This window comes from Phodopus roborovskii, unplaced genomic scaffold (assembly GCF_943737965.1).
Source record: "Phodopus roborovskii unplaced genomic scaffold, PHOROB, whole genome shotgun sequence".
Classification (NCBI taxonomy): Eukaryota; Metazoa; Chordata; class Mammalia; order Rodentia; family Cricetidae; genus Phodopus; species Phodopus roborovskii.
This window is the reverse complement of record NW_026126482.1, coordinates 8375294-8388210: the sequence shown is the minus strand read 5'-3', so window position 1 is coordinate 8388210 and position 12917 is coordinate 8375294. Positions and strand designations below refer to the sequence as shown.

Genomic DNA, 12917 nt, shown 5'->3' with positions numbered 1-12917 from the left:
TGGGGTTGCCAGGGCTGGGTGTGTGGGCTCATGCCCACGGAGGGGCTGGGTAAGGGGTTTTCGTCGGTTGGGAAAGGAGGGACTGGAAAGGAGCCCCTAAAGGCGGCCCACTCCTCGGAGACCTGACGCACGCGGGGCTGGGGGTGGGGAGTAGCTCGATAACAAGAAGGGAGCCTGAGAAGGTTGGAAACCCGGGCCTACAAAAATGGGGACAGACCGATCACTCGGCTGTGGGACCCGCCCGCGAGCAGCATCGCGGCCGGCGCACACTCTGCAGCAGCGCGCGGAAGAGGCCGGGCGGACGCTTGGCGGCGCCGTCGGCAGGCGCGGTGCGCACGGATCCTGCACGGCCTGGGCCCGCGCGGGCGGCGGGCGGCGGCGCCGGCGCCCCTTGGCGGCCGTGCTCCTCTATCTGGCGCTCCAAATGCTTCTGGATGGCCATGCCCAGCACCTCCACTTCCATGGAGGCGCCGTACACCTCCCACGTCATGCCCTTCTCGTCCCAGCTCACTTCGCGCACCGGCTCGGCCGCCTCCTGGGGTGCCATGGCGGCCGCCAACACCGAGCCGGGCCGTACCCGCACCTCGGGGAAGACGGGGGGCGCGGCGGGCGGTGCCGCGGCCTGCGGAGTCATGGGCCCGGTGGCCACCGATCGCGTCTCGGCGGCTCCCAGCGACACCTGCAGGCCCGCGTCCCGGCGCGATGGCGGCGCGGGCGCGGGGCTGGGAGCGCGCGGGGCCGCCTGGAAGCTGAAGGCCGGGCCGGCCGCGCCGTCCTGCGGTGACATGGGGCTCACCGCCACCGAGACGCAGGCCTGGGCGCCGGCCTGAGTGCCCGCGTCCTCGCGGGGTGGCGGCGCTCCCGCGTCCCACGACGGCGCCTTGGTGAAGTTGTCGCGAGTCCGGGGCCCTGGCGGGGGCGCTGTACCCTCCGCGCGGGGGCTCTTCGGAGCCGCAGCTGCCGCGAGGTCTTTCTGGCTGGTGCTGGCACAGGGCTCTGGCTCTGCCCGGGCCCCGCTGCTCCTGGCGTCTCCCAGAGGCTGGGCTGAGCTGCAGGGTGTAGCATCTGATTGCCTGAAAGAGGACTCGGCCTTCCCCACCTTCTCCAGAGACGGAGGGGCAGTCTCTGCCCACGCTTGAGACTCTGCTTTTCTAGGAGACGGAGATGCCGAGTCAGCCTTCCCCGGCGACACAGGCTCCACAGACGCAGTGGGGTCGACTTTTCCTGAGGGATCCACCTTCCCAGACACCTGTGGCTGCTCCTTTTGCAAAGACGGCGCCTCCACCTTTCCCGGTGATGAGGCGCCTGGAAGCGGGGTTACCGGGGTTACCGCCTTAACCCCAGACTTGGGTTCAGCACTCTCTGAGGCACTGGTGGAATTCACAGGGTTCCTCTTTTCTGGTGCTTTGGCCTCTGGAATGCCTTCTGCTCTCTCGGAGGCCATGAGATCCACCTTCCCTGGGGACACCAAAGCTCGTTTTCCTAAAGTTGTGGAGCCCACTTCTTCAAAGGGAACAGTTTCTGCCTTTCCCTGGCTTGCAGAGCCTTCCCTGCTGAAAGGGAGGGGATCAGCCTTCTCTGAGGCTGTGGGTCTTGCCTTCTCCAAGGACTGTGGGTCTCCTTTCCCCTCCGTCACTGCTTCAGCTTTTGAGGCAGACATGGAACCCCGTGTCCCCAGAGACTTGGCATCTCCTGAACTGGAAGACACGGGGTCTGCCTTTCCTAAAGACTCGGGATTCCCTTTTTGAGATGTTTTTATGTTTCCCGTGACAGTTGTGTGATCCACCCTTCTAGAAGATCGTGGGTCCTCTCTTCCTGAGGATAGGGTTTCTGTCTTTACCAGCGACACACGTTCTGCCTGCCCAGAAGACAAGAGTTCTGGTTTCACTGGGGACACGAGCTCCACATTTCTTAAGGAGTCTGGGTCCACGCTGCTGGAAGGTCCTGTACTGCTCACAGACGTGGAATCTGTCTTTGCTGGTAACACACCTTCCGGCTGTCCTGCCATTCTCACAGACACAGGCCCTCCTTCTCCTGAGGAAGGACAGCCCTCTTTTGCTGAGGACAAAGTTTCTGTTTTTCCCACAGCTGCAGGATCCACCATCCCCAAGTGTACAGGATTCACCTTTTTGGTCCCAGGAGCCACTGTTTCTGAGGATACAAGTTCTGCCTTGCTTGATGACCCCGGCATTAGCTTTCCTGGGAATCCAGGATCTGTCTCTTTTGTGGATGCAGGGTCTGTCTTTTCTGGGGGTTCCATATCTTTTTCCCGCAAAGACACACGGTCTCCCTTTCCTGTAGATCCAGGGTTCTCTCTTCCAGAATACATGGGGGCCTCCTTTCTTGGATCCACTTTGCCTGAGGATACAGGCCCCCCCTTTCCTAAAGACCCAGGATTTCCCCCTTCTGTAGTTGCTGAATCCACCTTGCTGGAGCACATTGGATCTCCTCTTTCCAAAGACCCAGAATCCTCCTTCCCTGGAGCTGTACAATCCATCCTTCCAAGAGCCCCAGGCTCTCCACTTGCACAGGCTGCAGACCCTGCCTTTCCCATCAATAAGGACTCTTCCTTCCTCAAGGGCCCAGCCTCTTCCTTTCCCGTGGAAGTAAAATCTGCCTGCTTCAAGGAGTTGGACTCCATCTTTTCCAACAACACAGGATTTCTGTTGTCCGGGGCTGTAGGAGGAGCTTCTGCTGAGGACACAGACTCTGGCTTCCCTAACAAAGTCTTTTCAGAGGCTCCTGTGATCAAGGCTCCATGTCCTCCCAATGTCTCTGGGAGAGGGTTGCAGGTAGGAGAGGGGCAGGCTAAGCTCCCAGCAGGGCTCTCAGAGCAGGAGGCCCCTTCCCCACCACTGGGACTGTGGTGTCTGGAGTCCATGCCTGGGCTGTGGTCAAGGGTATGCCTTGGGGGTGCAGGGATGGCCTTTGGAGATGAGCAGCAGTCCCTCATGACCGGGCCCCCAGTGCCCAGGCTCCCATCCTGTGGGGAGCAGAGGGGTCTTGAGGGGCTGGAGGCCTTCTGAAGCTGCTGGAGCCAGGCTGGGTCTTCAGTACTGTGCATCTATCTTCACAGCCATGTTTGCCCTCAAGACAGCTGTCTGCATCTGAAACAAAGAGCACAGACACAGGCTTAGGAGGCAACAGCTCAGCCATGTCCGGGCTCCTCACCGGATTCTCTGTCTCTGTCTGGTCTCTCGTCAAGAAGACCTCAGCTAAAAACATAACCCGACCCTATCACCACGCCCAATAGTTATCTAAGAAGCCAGCACTCCCAGCACTTGGGATACTAAGGCAGGAGAATTTCTAGTTTGAGGCCAAGCTGGGCTACACAGAAAGAGCAAACCTCAACAACACAGACAGACTGACAGACAGACTGACCGTCCCTTCACAGCTTGCTTCCTTCTTTCCTTCCTTTCTTTTTTAACCCCCTCACCCTCCCAATTTGACCTTTGAACTTGACTCCTAGTTCCTCACCCCTTTGTCAGCCTCACGGCTTGCAACAGGCTTCCAAAACTGATGGATTTGTCTTCAAGGCCAGAGACTGAAAACTTCTGATGTCACTGGTCTAGATGGGCCATTGAAGGGAAGGGGGCGGGTTGCATACAAACACAGGGGCTAAGTGCAACTATGGCAAATTGTAGAGTGCATGGCTCTTCAAAGAGGAGCCACATGCTGTCCTGGAGAAATGAAACCTGGGGACTCTAGCTCTCCTAGTGTCTGAGGAAAATGACAAATCCAGACTTTGATGTAAAATATGCTAACTAATTCAAGACTTAAATAAAAACCCAAACACTATGTGGGCCAAAGAAAACATGTCTGTAGGCCACCAGTCTATGTCTGCGTAGGCCTGGGGAACTGTGAGCGGGCTTTCAAGGAAAGGGCATAGTCACGTGCTCTGAGGTGGTAGCAGTTGGGCTGAAAGGAAGCCGGAGCCCTTCACTCATCCTCATAGCCCCTCTATGCAGAGCACCCTGGGCAGCTACAGAGAGGTCTTGAGGGGCTGGAGGCCTTCTGTGGCTGTCTCTGTGGGAGACAGCACCCTGAAGGTCCTTCAGGCAGAAATGAGATCTGAAGAACCGGCGAAGCCAATTGGCCGTCATGAGTGGTGTGGGAGTGGTCTGCAGAGTACAGGGCAGGGTGGGGATTGCTGGGCAATGGCACTGGGCTGGAGATCTGAGGAGACAGGGAACTGTTTGGGATGAGACAAGTTTGGGATGCCTGGGGAGCATTTGGGAAGGGGTCTGGCAGGCAGATGGCCCTCAGAGGGACTGTCATTACTCATGCAGCTCCCAGAATGAGCAGAGGTGGCGAGTGTTTCTTACCTGCCCCCAGACCATCTCACCCATGAGCAGGCAGAATCTCTAGAGCAGCAGTTCTCAACCGGTGGGGGGCGATATCCTGTGTATCAGATATTTACATTACAATATCCTGTGTATCAGATATTTTCATTACGATTCATAACAGTAGCAAATTACAGTTGTGAAGTAGCAACAAAAATAACCGTATGTTGGGGGTCACTACAACATGAGAGACTGTATTAAAGGGTTGAGAACTCTTTAATGAAAGGGTTGAGAACCACTGCTCTAGAATCTCTCTTTGCTGTTGTATGCCATGAACCACCTATAGGCAAAATAGAATGAATCCGCCTTCCAAACATATCCAGAATCTGGCTTCCACCCTGGGCCTCATGCTTCACCACTCTGCACTAGATTGCACTTGCTTTTCCGTCCCCTATCCAGTTTATTCTTAAAAGCTGCCAGAGGAAGCTTAAACCCAAGCGGATCACATCTTTCTGCTAAGAGCCACTCAGCATCTCTCCAGCTGATGCGAACAAGCAGCAAATGCAGTGATTCGTGAGACCCTGCATGGCTGGTTCAGGTGTCTCCTCTTAGCCTCCCCACTCTGGGTGTGATTTTAACTTCAGTGGGCTACCTCATGGTTCCTCAAATACCCACCCAGTGCCCTCAGGGCCTTTGCACTGGCCATTTTCCTGCAGGTACCTGCTTCGTCTATTGTCTGAGGTCTTTCCTGGACCATCCTGTATAAAACAGCCATCTCCAATGCTGGCTGTCTATATACACACTTTATCTATATACACAGACAGTCTCATGGTGTAGACAGTGTGTGGCTGGCTTGGCTCTCTATGTAGGCCTCTAATTCTCAGAGACCTGCCTATCTTTCCTTTCTCAGTGCTGGGATTAAAGGCACCACACCCAGCTTTGTTTTACTGAAAATGTAAAATCTAGACTACTTGTTACTGTCCGATGTATTATAGATATGTGTTCATTGAATGCTAGCTCCATGGTGTGACATTTGTAATCCTGATGTTTGGTGACAAAAGCAGGAGCTTGAATTTGAGGTCACCCTGGGCTACATAGCAAGACCTGGTCTCAAAACAAATCATAACACATACACACGTGTGCATGAGTGTGGGCACACATGCGCGCGCGCGCGCACACACACACACACACACACACACACACACACACACACACACACACACACTTCTAAGCAGTGGGGACTTTATTCTCATCCACGCGGCAGAGTCAAGAACAACTGGCATGCAGACAGGAAGTAAATTCCCAGTACATATTAGTTATGTGAAAGACAGAATGATCCTCCTAACAGCCAGTGATGCTGCTCCTAGACCCAGACTCTCCTTATCCTTGTTGGGAAATCAAGTCGGTCAGGAAGGGTATTTGCCAAGCTCTACATATGTTTACAAGACACACAGTGTTTAGGCCAGCAGTCTCCTTCCAGGGATGTTCGTGCAGACACAGAATGGTACATCAGGGTACATGAGAGCACCTGGTGGTGAGGACAGCAGTGTTGAGGGAATCACGTGAGGCGTCTGCATGGGCCTCTGCACAGTCACTGGGACCCATAGAGTGATGAGGGGAGATGCCCAAGGTAGCCTGAGCGAGCAAAGGCATGTCAGGACAGGCACAGCATGGCCGCCAGGGTTCTGTGAGTGTGGCCAGGGAGAGACATGTTCATGTCCCTGGGGTTATTTATAGGCAGGAAATTCCAAGATAAAATCTCATGAAACTTTCATTGTGATGGCCTCTTTGAAGTAAGAGCTGGGCTGTTGTTTTTCCTCTTGTGTGCTCTCTGTGGTGTCTGAATTTGGGTTGCAGGTGAACACAGCACGTGTGCTGTAACCGTGGATGTGCGTTCCGAGAAACGTGTACTGTAGTAACCTTGTGGTTGCTTGAATATCATGACACGTGCTTAGTACAATCCTAAACAGTATGGGTCAGCAACTCCTGTGGCTTCTGCAAACTTGAAATGCTACTGGTGATACAGCATACTGTCTATAATTAATTAAAAATACTTATTTTAGGCTGGAGAGATGGCTCTGTGGTTAAGAGCACTGGCTGCTCTTCCAAAGGATCCATGTTCAATTTGCAGCTAACATGACAGCTAACAACTGTCTATAACTCCAAAACCTTGACATCCTCACACAGACATACCTGCCGGCAAAGCACCCCAATGCAAATAAAATAAAAATTAATAAAACATAATTATTTTAAAATACATGCAGGTTGTTTGTCTGCATATGTACATATGTGCAGAAGCCAGAGGCTGGAATTACAGGTGATGCTGGGAACTGAGTAGAGATCCTTTGCAAGAGCAGTAAGTGTTCCAAAGCAATGACTCATTTCTCCAGCCTTATATCAACTTAAAAAAATAAACAAGAAGGAGTTCACTCTAAATAACAATAAAGAGCTGTGAATGTGGCTCAGTGGTAGAGTGATTGCCTTCCGTGTTGCAGGACCCTGGATTCCATCCCCCCCACTACAAGAAAACAACAAAACAACAGCTTCATACTGTAGATCCCCTAAACCAGTGACCCAGCCATTTATTATCACTGTCAGGTGTCATTGCAGTGTATCACACACTTTCTGTGTCTCTAGGACTGGCAACACCGCAGGTTGCTTAATACTAGCACACCACAAACAGCTGAGGGGAACCTTGTGCTGAACTTTAGGAGGTGGCGGGAGCTCTCACTCTATTTTGCATGGCTGTTCCTTATTGAAAAACAGGAACTCTTAGGAAACCTTTACTGAGAGGCAGGCAGATCTCTGTGAGTTCGAGACCAGCCTGGTCTAAAAGAGCTAGTTCCAGGACAGCCTCCAAAGCCACAGAGAAACCCTGTCTCAAAAAACCAACCAACCAACCAACCAACCAACAAACCAACAAACAAACAAACAAAAAAACAAAAACAAAAACAAAAAAACCCAAAAAACTTTACTGGTTCTGTGGATGGGTGGGCATCTCCTTACTGCACATCTAAGCCCTATATACTCACTGCCTTTCCTTGTTGGTTTTTATCTTTCATTACTTACTCTCACACCCAAGCACATGCACACATATACACGCACACTGCTTACTGCTTTGTGCACAGCCATGGCTTGGCGTTCCCTCCCCTCTCAGCCTCCACACACCCTCTGCTGTAGGAATCTTCCCATTCTAGACAGACTGTGTCTTATTTAAAGTTTTAGTTTTCAGCTTAAATGTTTCCTCCTCCAGGAAGCCTTCTTTGCCTACCAGCCTCCGTTGGACTTTCTGATCTGATGGGTCTCAGCTGGATTCCCTAAATCTCAAGTCCAAGGCTTGGGGTGACAGAGGTCATCACAAGGATGGACACACAGGAGGTCAGTCTTGCTGGGGACTATAGGGCCCTTGGTGTTGGACAGCTGGACTGGGTGCCTTTTGGATTTATGGGGCGTGTGCAAGAGTCAAGTGGGACAGGGGTCTGGCTGAATTCTTGGATCTAGCTTTCATCAGCATGCAAATGAGGGTGTGGATGGACTCCAGTGTGCAGGAATGGGCCTGCCTTCATTTACTTTGCCCACTGATGGTGATATTGGAATAGAGCAAGGGAGATGACTGAAGTCCCCAAAACCCTCAAGTGAGGGAGACTGGAAGGAGTCATGGTGGGGACTGTGACAAAAATAGAGACTACTGGGCCTTAGAAAGAGGTAGCAGCACCCATTTCCAGTCACTGTGGCAAATGAGAATGCACCTACTAATGCAACCCTTACCAGACACCTGTGCAAATTCCATGTGTTGGGCATAAGCAATGTAGAACATGTGGTCCCTGGCCTCCAGATGTGGGTACGATTGAGACGAGGGTAATAAGCTAGTAGTAAATACATGATGTCATTTCTGATACGAGATGCTGTGAGGACAAAGGCTTGGGCAGCTGGTCTGGACACGTGGTCCAGAAAGGCCCCTCTGAGGAGGTTAGCATCTGAGCCAGTCATGAAAAGGCCAGTAAGCCTACAGTAGAGCTGGAATCAGAGAGGGAGGGCATGAGAGGGAGAGGCGGTGGCGGCCAACCATGAGCCTTGCGCCAGTGGTGAGGACTTGTCCTAAGGGTACTGAGCAAACACTGGTGTGTTTCAAACAGGAAGTGTGTGTGTGACTGTCCTGGGGCCAGGCCCTTAATTCACTGAGCAAAGTCACACATCTGGATTTTTTTTTTTATATTTTAAATATTGGCTGTTTTTTTGTTTGTTTGTTTTGCATACCACGAAGGCCAAACAAAACAATTGTACAGGTTGATTTTGTGACCTATGTTGTCCTTGGGGCTGTGGAAAGGGATGTTATAACTCTTAGTGTCTGGGCAGATGGGCAGTGATAACCACAATCTGTTTGCTACGCTTCCCTGTTTCCTCCTGTGAAACATAGGAATTTGACAATCACCCAGCAATTACACATGGAGGGAAGTACAGCCCGCAAAGGTCAGAAAAGGCTAAGGAGGGGTGCCCTAGCTCCCACTACCCTTTATTCCACACTGGCTCCTGGGCAGAAGGAGCAGACAGCTCACCACTCAGCAGCTCCCTTCTCACTAACTCCGCCCCAAAGCAACTCATTGCAGCCCTCCCCACCAAGCCTGTTGCGAGAATTAGAGAAGATGAGGGGTGTGCATGGTTCTGCTCACATTAGGGCCAGGCTGTGTACATGGAAAGCCTGTTTTTATCTACTCAGCCTGTCAGAGCCCAGCTGTGCTCCAGGAGGGGGTGGGGGGTGGGAGGTGGGGGGCTGAGTCTGAAATGGTTGCAACAGAAACAAAATTCAGCAAAATCTGGCTTTAAGAGATTCATTCTCATTTGGCTCAGAATGCTAACAAATTATTTTTTTAAATGTGTGTGTGTGTGTGTTTGTGTGGTTGTGTGTTTGTGTGTGTGGTAGTGTGTGTGTGGTTGTGTATGTATGTGTGGTTGTGTATGTGTGTGTGGTTGTGTGTGTGCGTGTGTATGTGGTTGTGTGTATGTATCAAAGGTCAACCTTGGCTTGTGTTCATCAGAAGCTGTCCACTTTGATTTTGGGGATGTGATCTCTCACTGGAATTTGGGGCTCACCCATTAGGCTAGGCTGGCTGGCCAGTGAGGCCCAGGGACATCCCTGCCTCTGGCTCTCCAGGGCTTTTTTTTTTTTTTTTTTTTTTTTTGTGGGTAGAGGAATCATGCCTCTCTAGCCCCTTAAGTCAATTTTAAATAAAGGAGCAAAGTGGCCAACATCGAAACATTGAAAGAGTTCATGCGGCGATCAGATGTCCAGGTTATTCTGGTAAACTAAAATTTGGCAAGCTGAGTGTGTTTCCTGCAGAGCAGCAGCCAGCTGGAGCTGGCCTGAGGGAGGCAAGCAGCCACAACCCCAACCCTCCCTATGATGTCCTGGACACTAAGGCTAACTGTACACTGCCATTCATCACTGAGTTTGGATTTTTTTTCTTATCATCAGATCCTCATGTATTCTACCTTCCTGCCTGTAGCGTCTAAGTTTTGACACTTTACTCACATGCCAGTAAAAGCAGGGAGTGAGCTTACAGAGTTCATACACCTGTCAGGCAGGTGACATCCTCCTGTTTTCCAAGAAGGAAGTGGAAAGTCCAACAGGCAGGCAAGGCTGGATGTCTCCATGCCCTTCTGCAAAGCCTTTCAGGAAGAGGCTGGCATCCCAGCTCCCAGACCCAGCTTCTCAGCATCTGAGATGGGATTGGGCCCAGTACAGGGGACAGACAGCTTGGCTGCATGTGGGTCGAACCCCAATGCAGTCACTAACCCGTTCTGTGACTTTGTGTGGGGTTTCCCACTCTGGGGGCCTTAGTCTCCCAGTCCAATGTCCCAGAGACAAATTTCAAAAGGTCTGCTGCTCACAGATCTGGGAGATCCTTCCTGGCTTGAGAGGAAGTCTCAGTAGCTTCCAGCCACTCCTCTAAGGCAGCCTAGGCATCCTCTCCCTCCGCCTTACCACTAGTAAACACCTCCATTACTATCGCACTGCAGCTCAGCTCTGGACCCAGCACCCTCAGGCTCATTCTGTCATTAGACTCCACAACAATTCCACAATGGGGCCCTTATCATTTCTCACCATTGATGAGAACAGTGAAGTCTGAAGGGAGGAAGACTGGGGTTCAAATTTGATGCGTCTGAGTTCAAAGCCTGAATTCTTCCCAGTCAACATCCAGACACTAATGCCAGGCTCTTTTCTTTCTCTTTGTGTGTATGTGTGAATGTGGGCATTCTCATGCAGATGTGGAAGTCAGAGGATGACCTCCAGTGCCAGTCCAATGTCTTCTTGTTGTACACCTTCAGTTCCTAGGGATTCTCCTTTCTCCCATCTCACAGTTGGAGCCCTGGGATTACAGGGACACATACTACTGGGAGTACCTTTAGATGGGTTTTAGAGATCTGAACTCAAGCGCAAACACTGGCTCTCAAAGGCCCTTTCTTTTTGGCCCAGGCCAAAGATCCTTCAAATCCTATGGGCCTCACAGGCAATAGTACCAGTGAGCATGCATAGAGGAAGCCAGTGTCCCTGTATCTACACAGTGCCTTCTGGAACATGCACACCTTATGGGCACATGGCTGCATAAGGAGGTGTGTGTGGTTCAGTAGAGATAGTGGGCTGAAATGACCATGCAAGTGAATGGGCCACATCTGGTATGCAAATGGGTAAGTGACTGTTTAGGGTGGACTGCGCCAGCTCAGGCCAGCGGGGCCCAGGACCTGGCTCCTGTGTCCCAGTTAAGAGAGCTTGGTGTGCATTTATGCCTTGTGGGGGCCGCTGGGACCCTGTGCATGTGTGCATCTGTCATTACATGGCTTTACCGTTTCACCTTGGGAGAGCTAGCCTGAGTGTGTGCACAGGCCCTTGTGTTTGGCTCACTGGCAAGACAATCCTGTGAATGCAGATACATGGCTAGCTTGGCTTTTCTCTTCCCTCTAGGATTTCTTCCCAGTTTGGAGTCATCTCTACACCCCCAGTCAGGGCCAGAGCTGCCAGGCACCTGCAAGCATCTCCTGCTATGGTAACAAGACTGACAAAGGCTTGTGTATGCCTGGGAGTGCCACTGAAAATCCCAGCCTTCTGCCACTTGTTCTAGTACCCTCACAGCAACAAGCCCCTCCCCTCCCCGCTGCCTGCCACCACAGGTAAAGGACTCTATGATAACAAAATACCTTCTTTGAGAAACATTCCCCAAACCATCTGTCCATTTTTTCCATCCACCAATCCATAAAAGGGCAAGAATGGACGTTCAAGGGTGTGCAGACTTGTGCTAGTGTGGGTTGAAGAAGAGCGGCAAGCTAAGAGACAAAGCAGGTATGTGCAAAAGGGTCATAGCCTACTCCAGGGTGTAGGGTACACTAGGGGCATAAGCACAAGCTGGCCAGGGCAGGGCGGCTGGGTGTGCTAAGAGTAATGCTCACTAGATTCAGGATGGATGCTGTGAGTGAGCAGCCCCCCCTGGGTGCCCTGGGTGGGTGTACAGGTGGCCGGATGTGAGTGACTGACGGAGTGACCAAGGGCCGTGTGTGTGTGTGTGTGTGTGTGTGTGTGTGTGTGTGCCTGTGGCCTCGTCCAAAATGAGGCTCCCAGGCATGATCGCGGTGTGTGACCACGTCCAGGAGTGTGTGCCACACTGGGTGTGTGACGAGTGTGATGAATCAATGAGATCAGCCCCTCCCCCCGGTGGCGGGACTCGTCCCCTCCTGCATCGCGGTGCGGAACAAAGCGGCGGGCAGCGGGACTGGACGCGGGGCGGCTTGCCCACACCACAGGCCGGGGCCGTGCACCGGGGCCCCGCCCCACCGCGTCCCGCCCCGCCGCCCCCGCCCCTCAGCCCGAGCCCGAGCCCGGCGCGGTCCAGGACCCTGGACAGCGACCCCAGCCCGCGCGCCCAGCGGCCCCACGCGCGCCCGCCGCTTACCTGCGCCCGCTCCTCGTAGCTCCGGTTCGCGCCGCGCAGACCACCCCGGTGCTCCCGGCCGCGCTGGCGGGCGGACCCGACTCCGCGCTGTCCCCTGTCGGCTGGGCGCCCCGCCCCGGGCATGCGCGCTGGGCGCACTGGAGAGCCGGGAGGGGGCGCCGCGGGGGCGCGCGAGGGCCGGCAGACGCCGCCCGGGCCCGGGGGCCCCGCGCCCTCCCGCTGCTCAGCTGGGAGCACCGCGGGCTCACGGGCGGCGGAGACACCAGAACCCGGGTCGTCCCGATCTGCCAGCTGTCTAGGCTTCCTCTTTGGCCACACTTCCGGCCTCTGCTCCCCCCATCCGCCCCTCCCCCGGCCCTTTGTCTAGCTGCTGCCCACGCTCTGGCGAGTGGCCGCCCTGGGCTGGGAGGCTCCCCGCATCCTCCCGGCAGCATCCTCCCCGACAGGGAGTCCGCCCACCTTCTGGTCAGGGTAAGCCCGGTCCTCCTCTGGATACCCTCCAACAATTCATCTCACCTCTTTGAGCATCAGTTTCTAGGTCTGTAGAATGGGACTCGCATTGAATCTGCTCAGAGAAGTCGTAGAAAAGAGTCTGGTGTTGATGTCCAGGGCTGCCACTTGAGTCAACTGCGGAAGGTGTGAGGATTCACTGCCCAGTTCCCTCTACATTTGAGGGGAGGAGTGGGACCTT

General features: G+C 53.4%; 1 protein-coding gene across 1 annotated transcript; it reads right to left on the bottom strand.

Annotated features, from left to right (window-relative positions):
- Positions 1-159: 159 nt before the first annotated feature.
- Positions 160-12402, bottom strand: Gprin1 (G protein regulated inducer of neurite outgrowth 1). The gene is made up of 2 exons (XM_051194247.1): positions 12227-12402; positions 160-3107 (listed from the first exon to the last, which is right to left on the bottom strand). Exon 2 carries the CDS (start codon positions 3062-3064, stop codon positions 221-223), a length of 2844 nt encoding a protein of 947 aa, XP_051050204.1. The 5' UTR covers positions 3065-3107; positions 12227-12402; the 3' UTR covers positions 160-220.
- Positions 12403-12917: the final 515 nt, after the last annotated feature.

Excerpts from the sequence above, each read along its gene's own strand:
- Gprin1 (XM_051194247.1), bottom strand. The coding sequence starts at position 3,064 with ATGCACAGTACTGAAGACCCAGCCTGGCTCCAGCAGCTTCAGAAGGCC.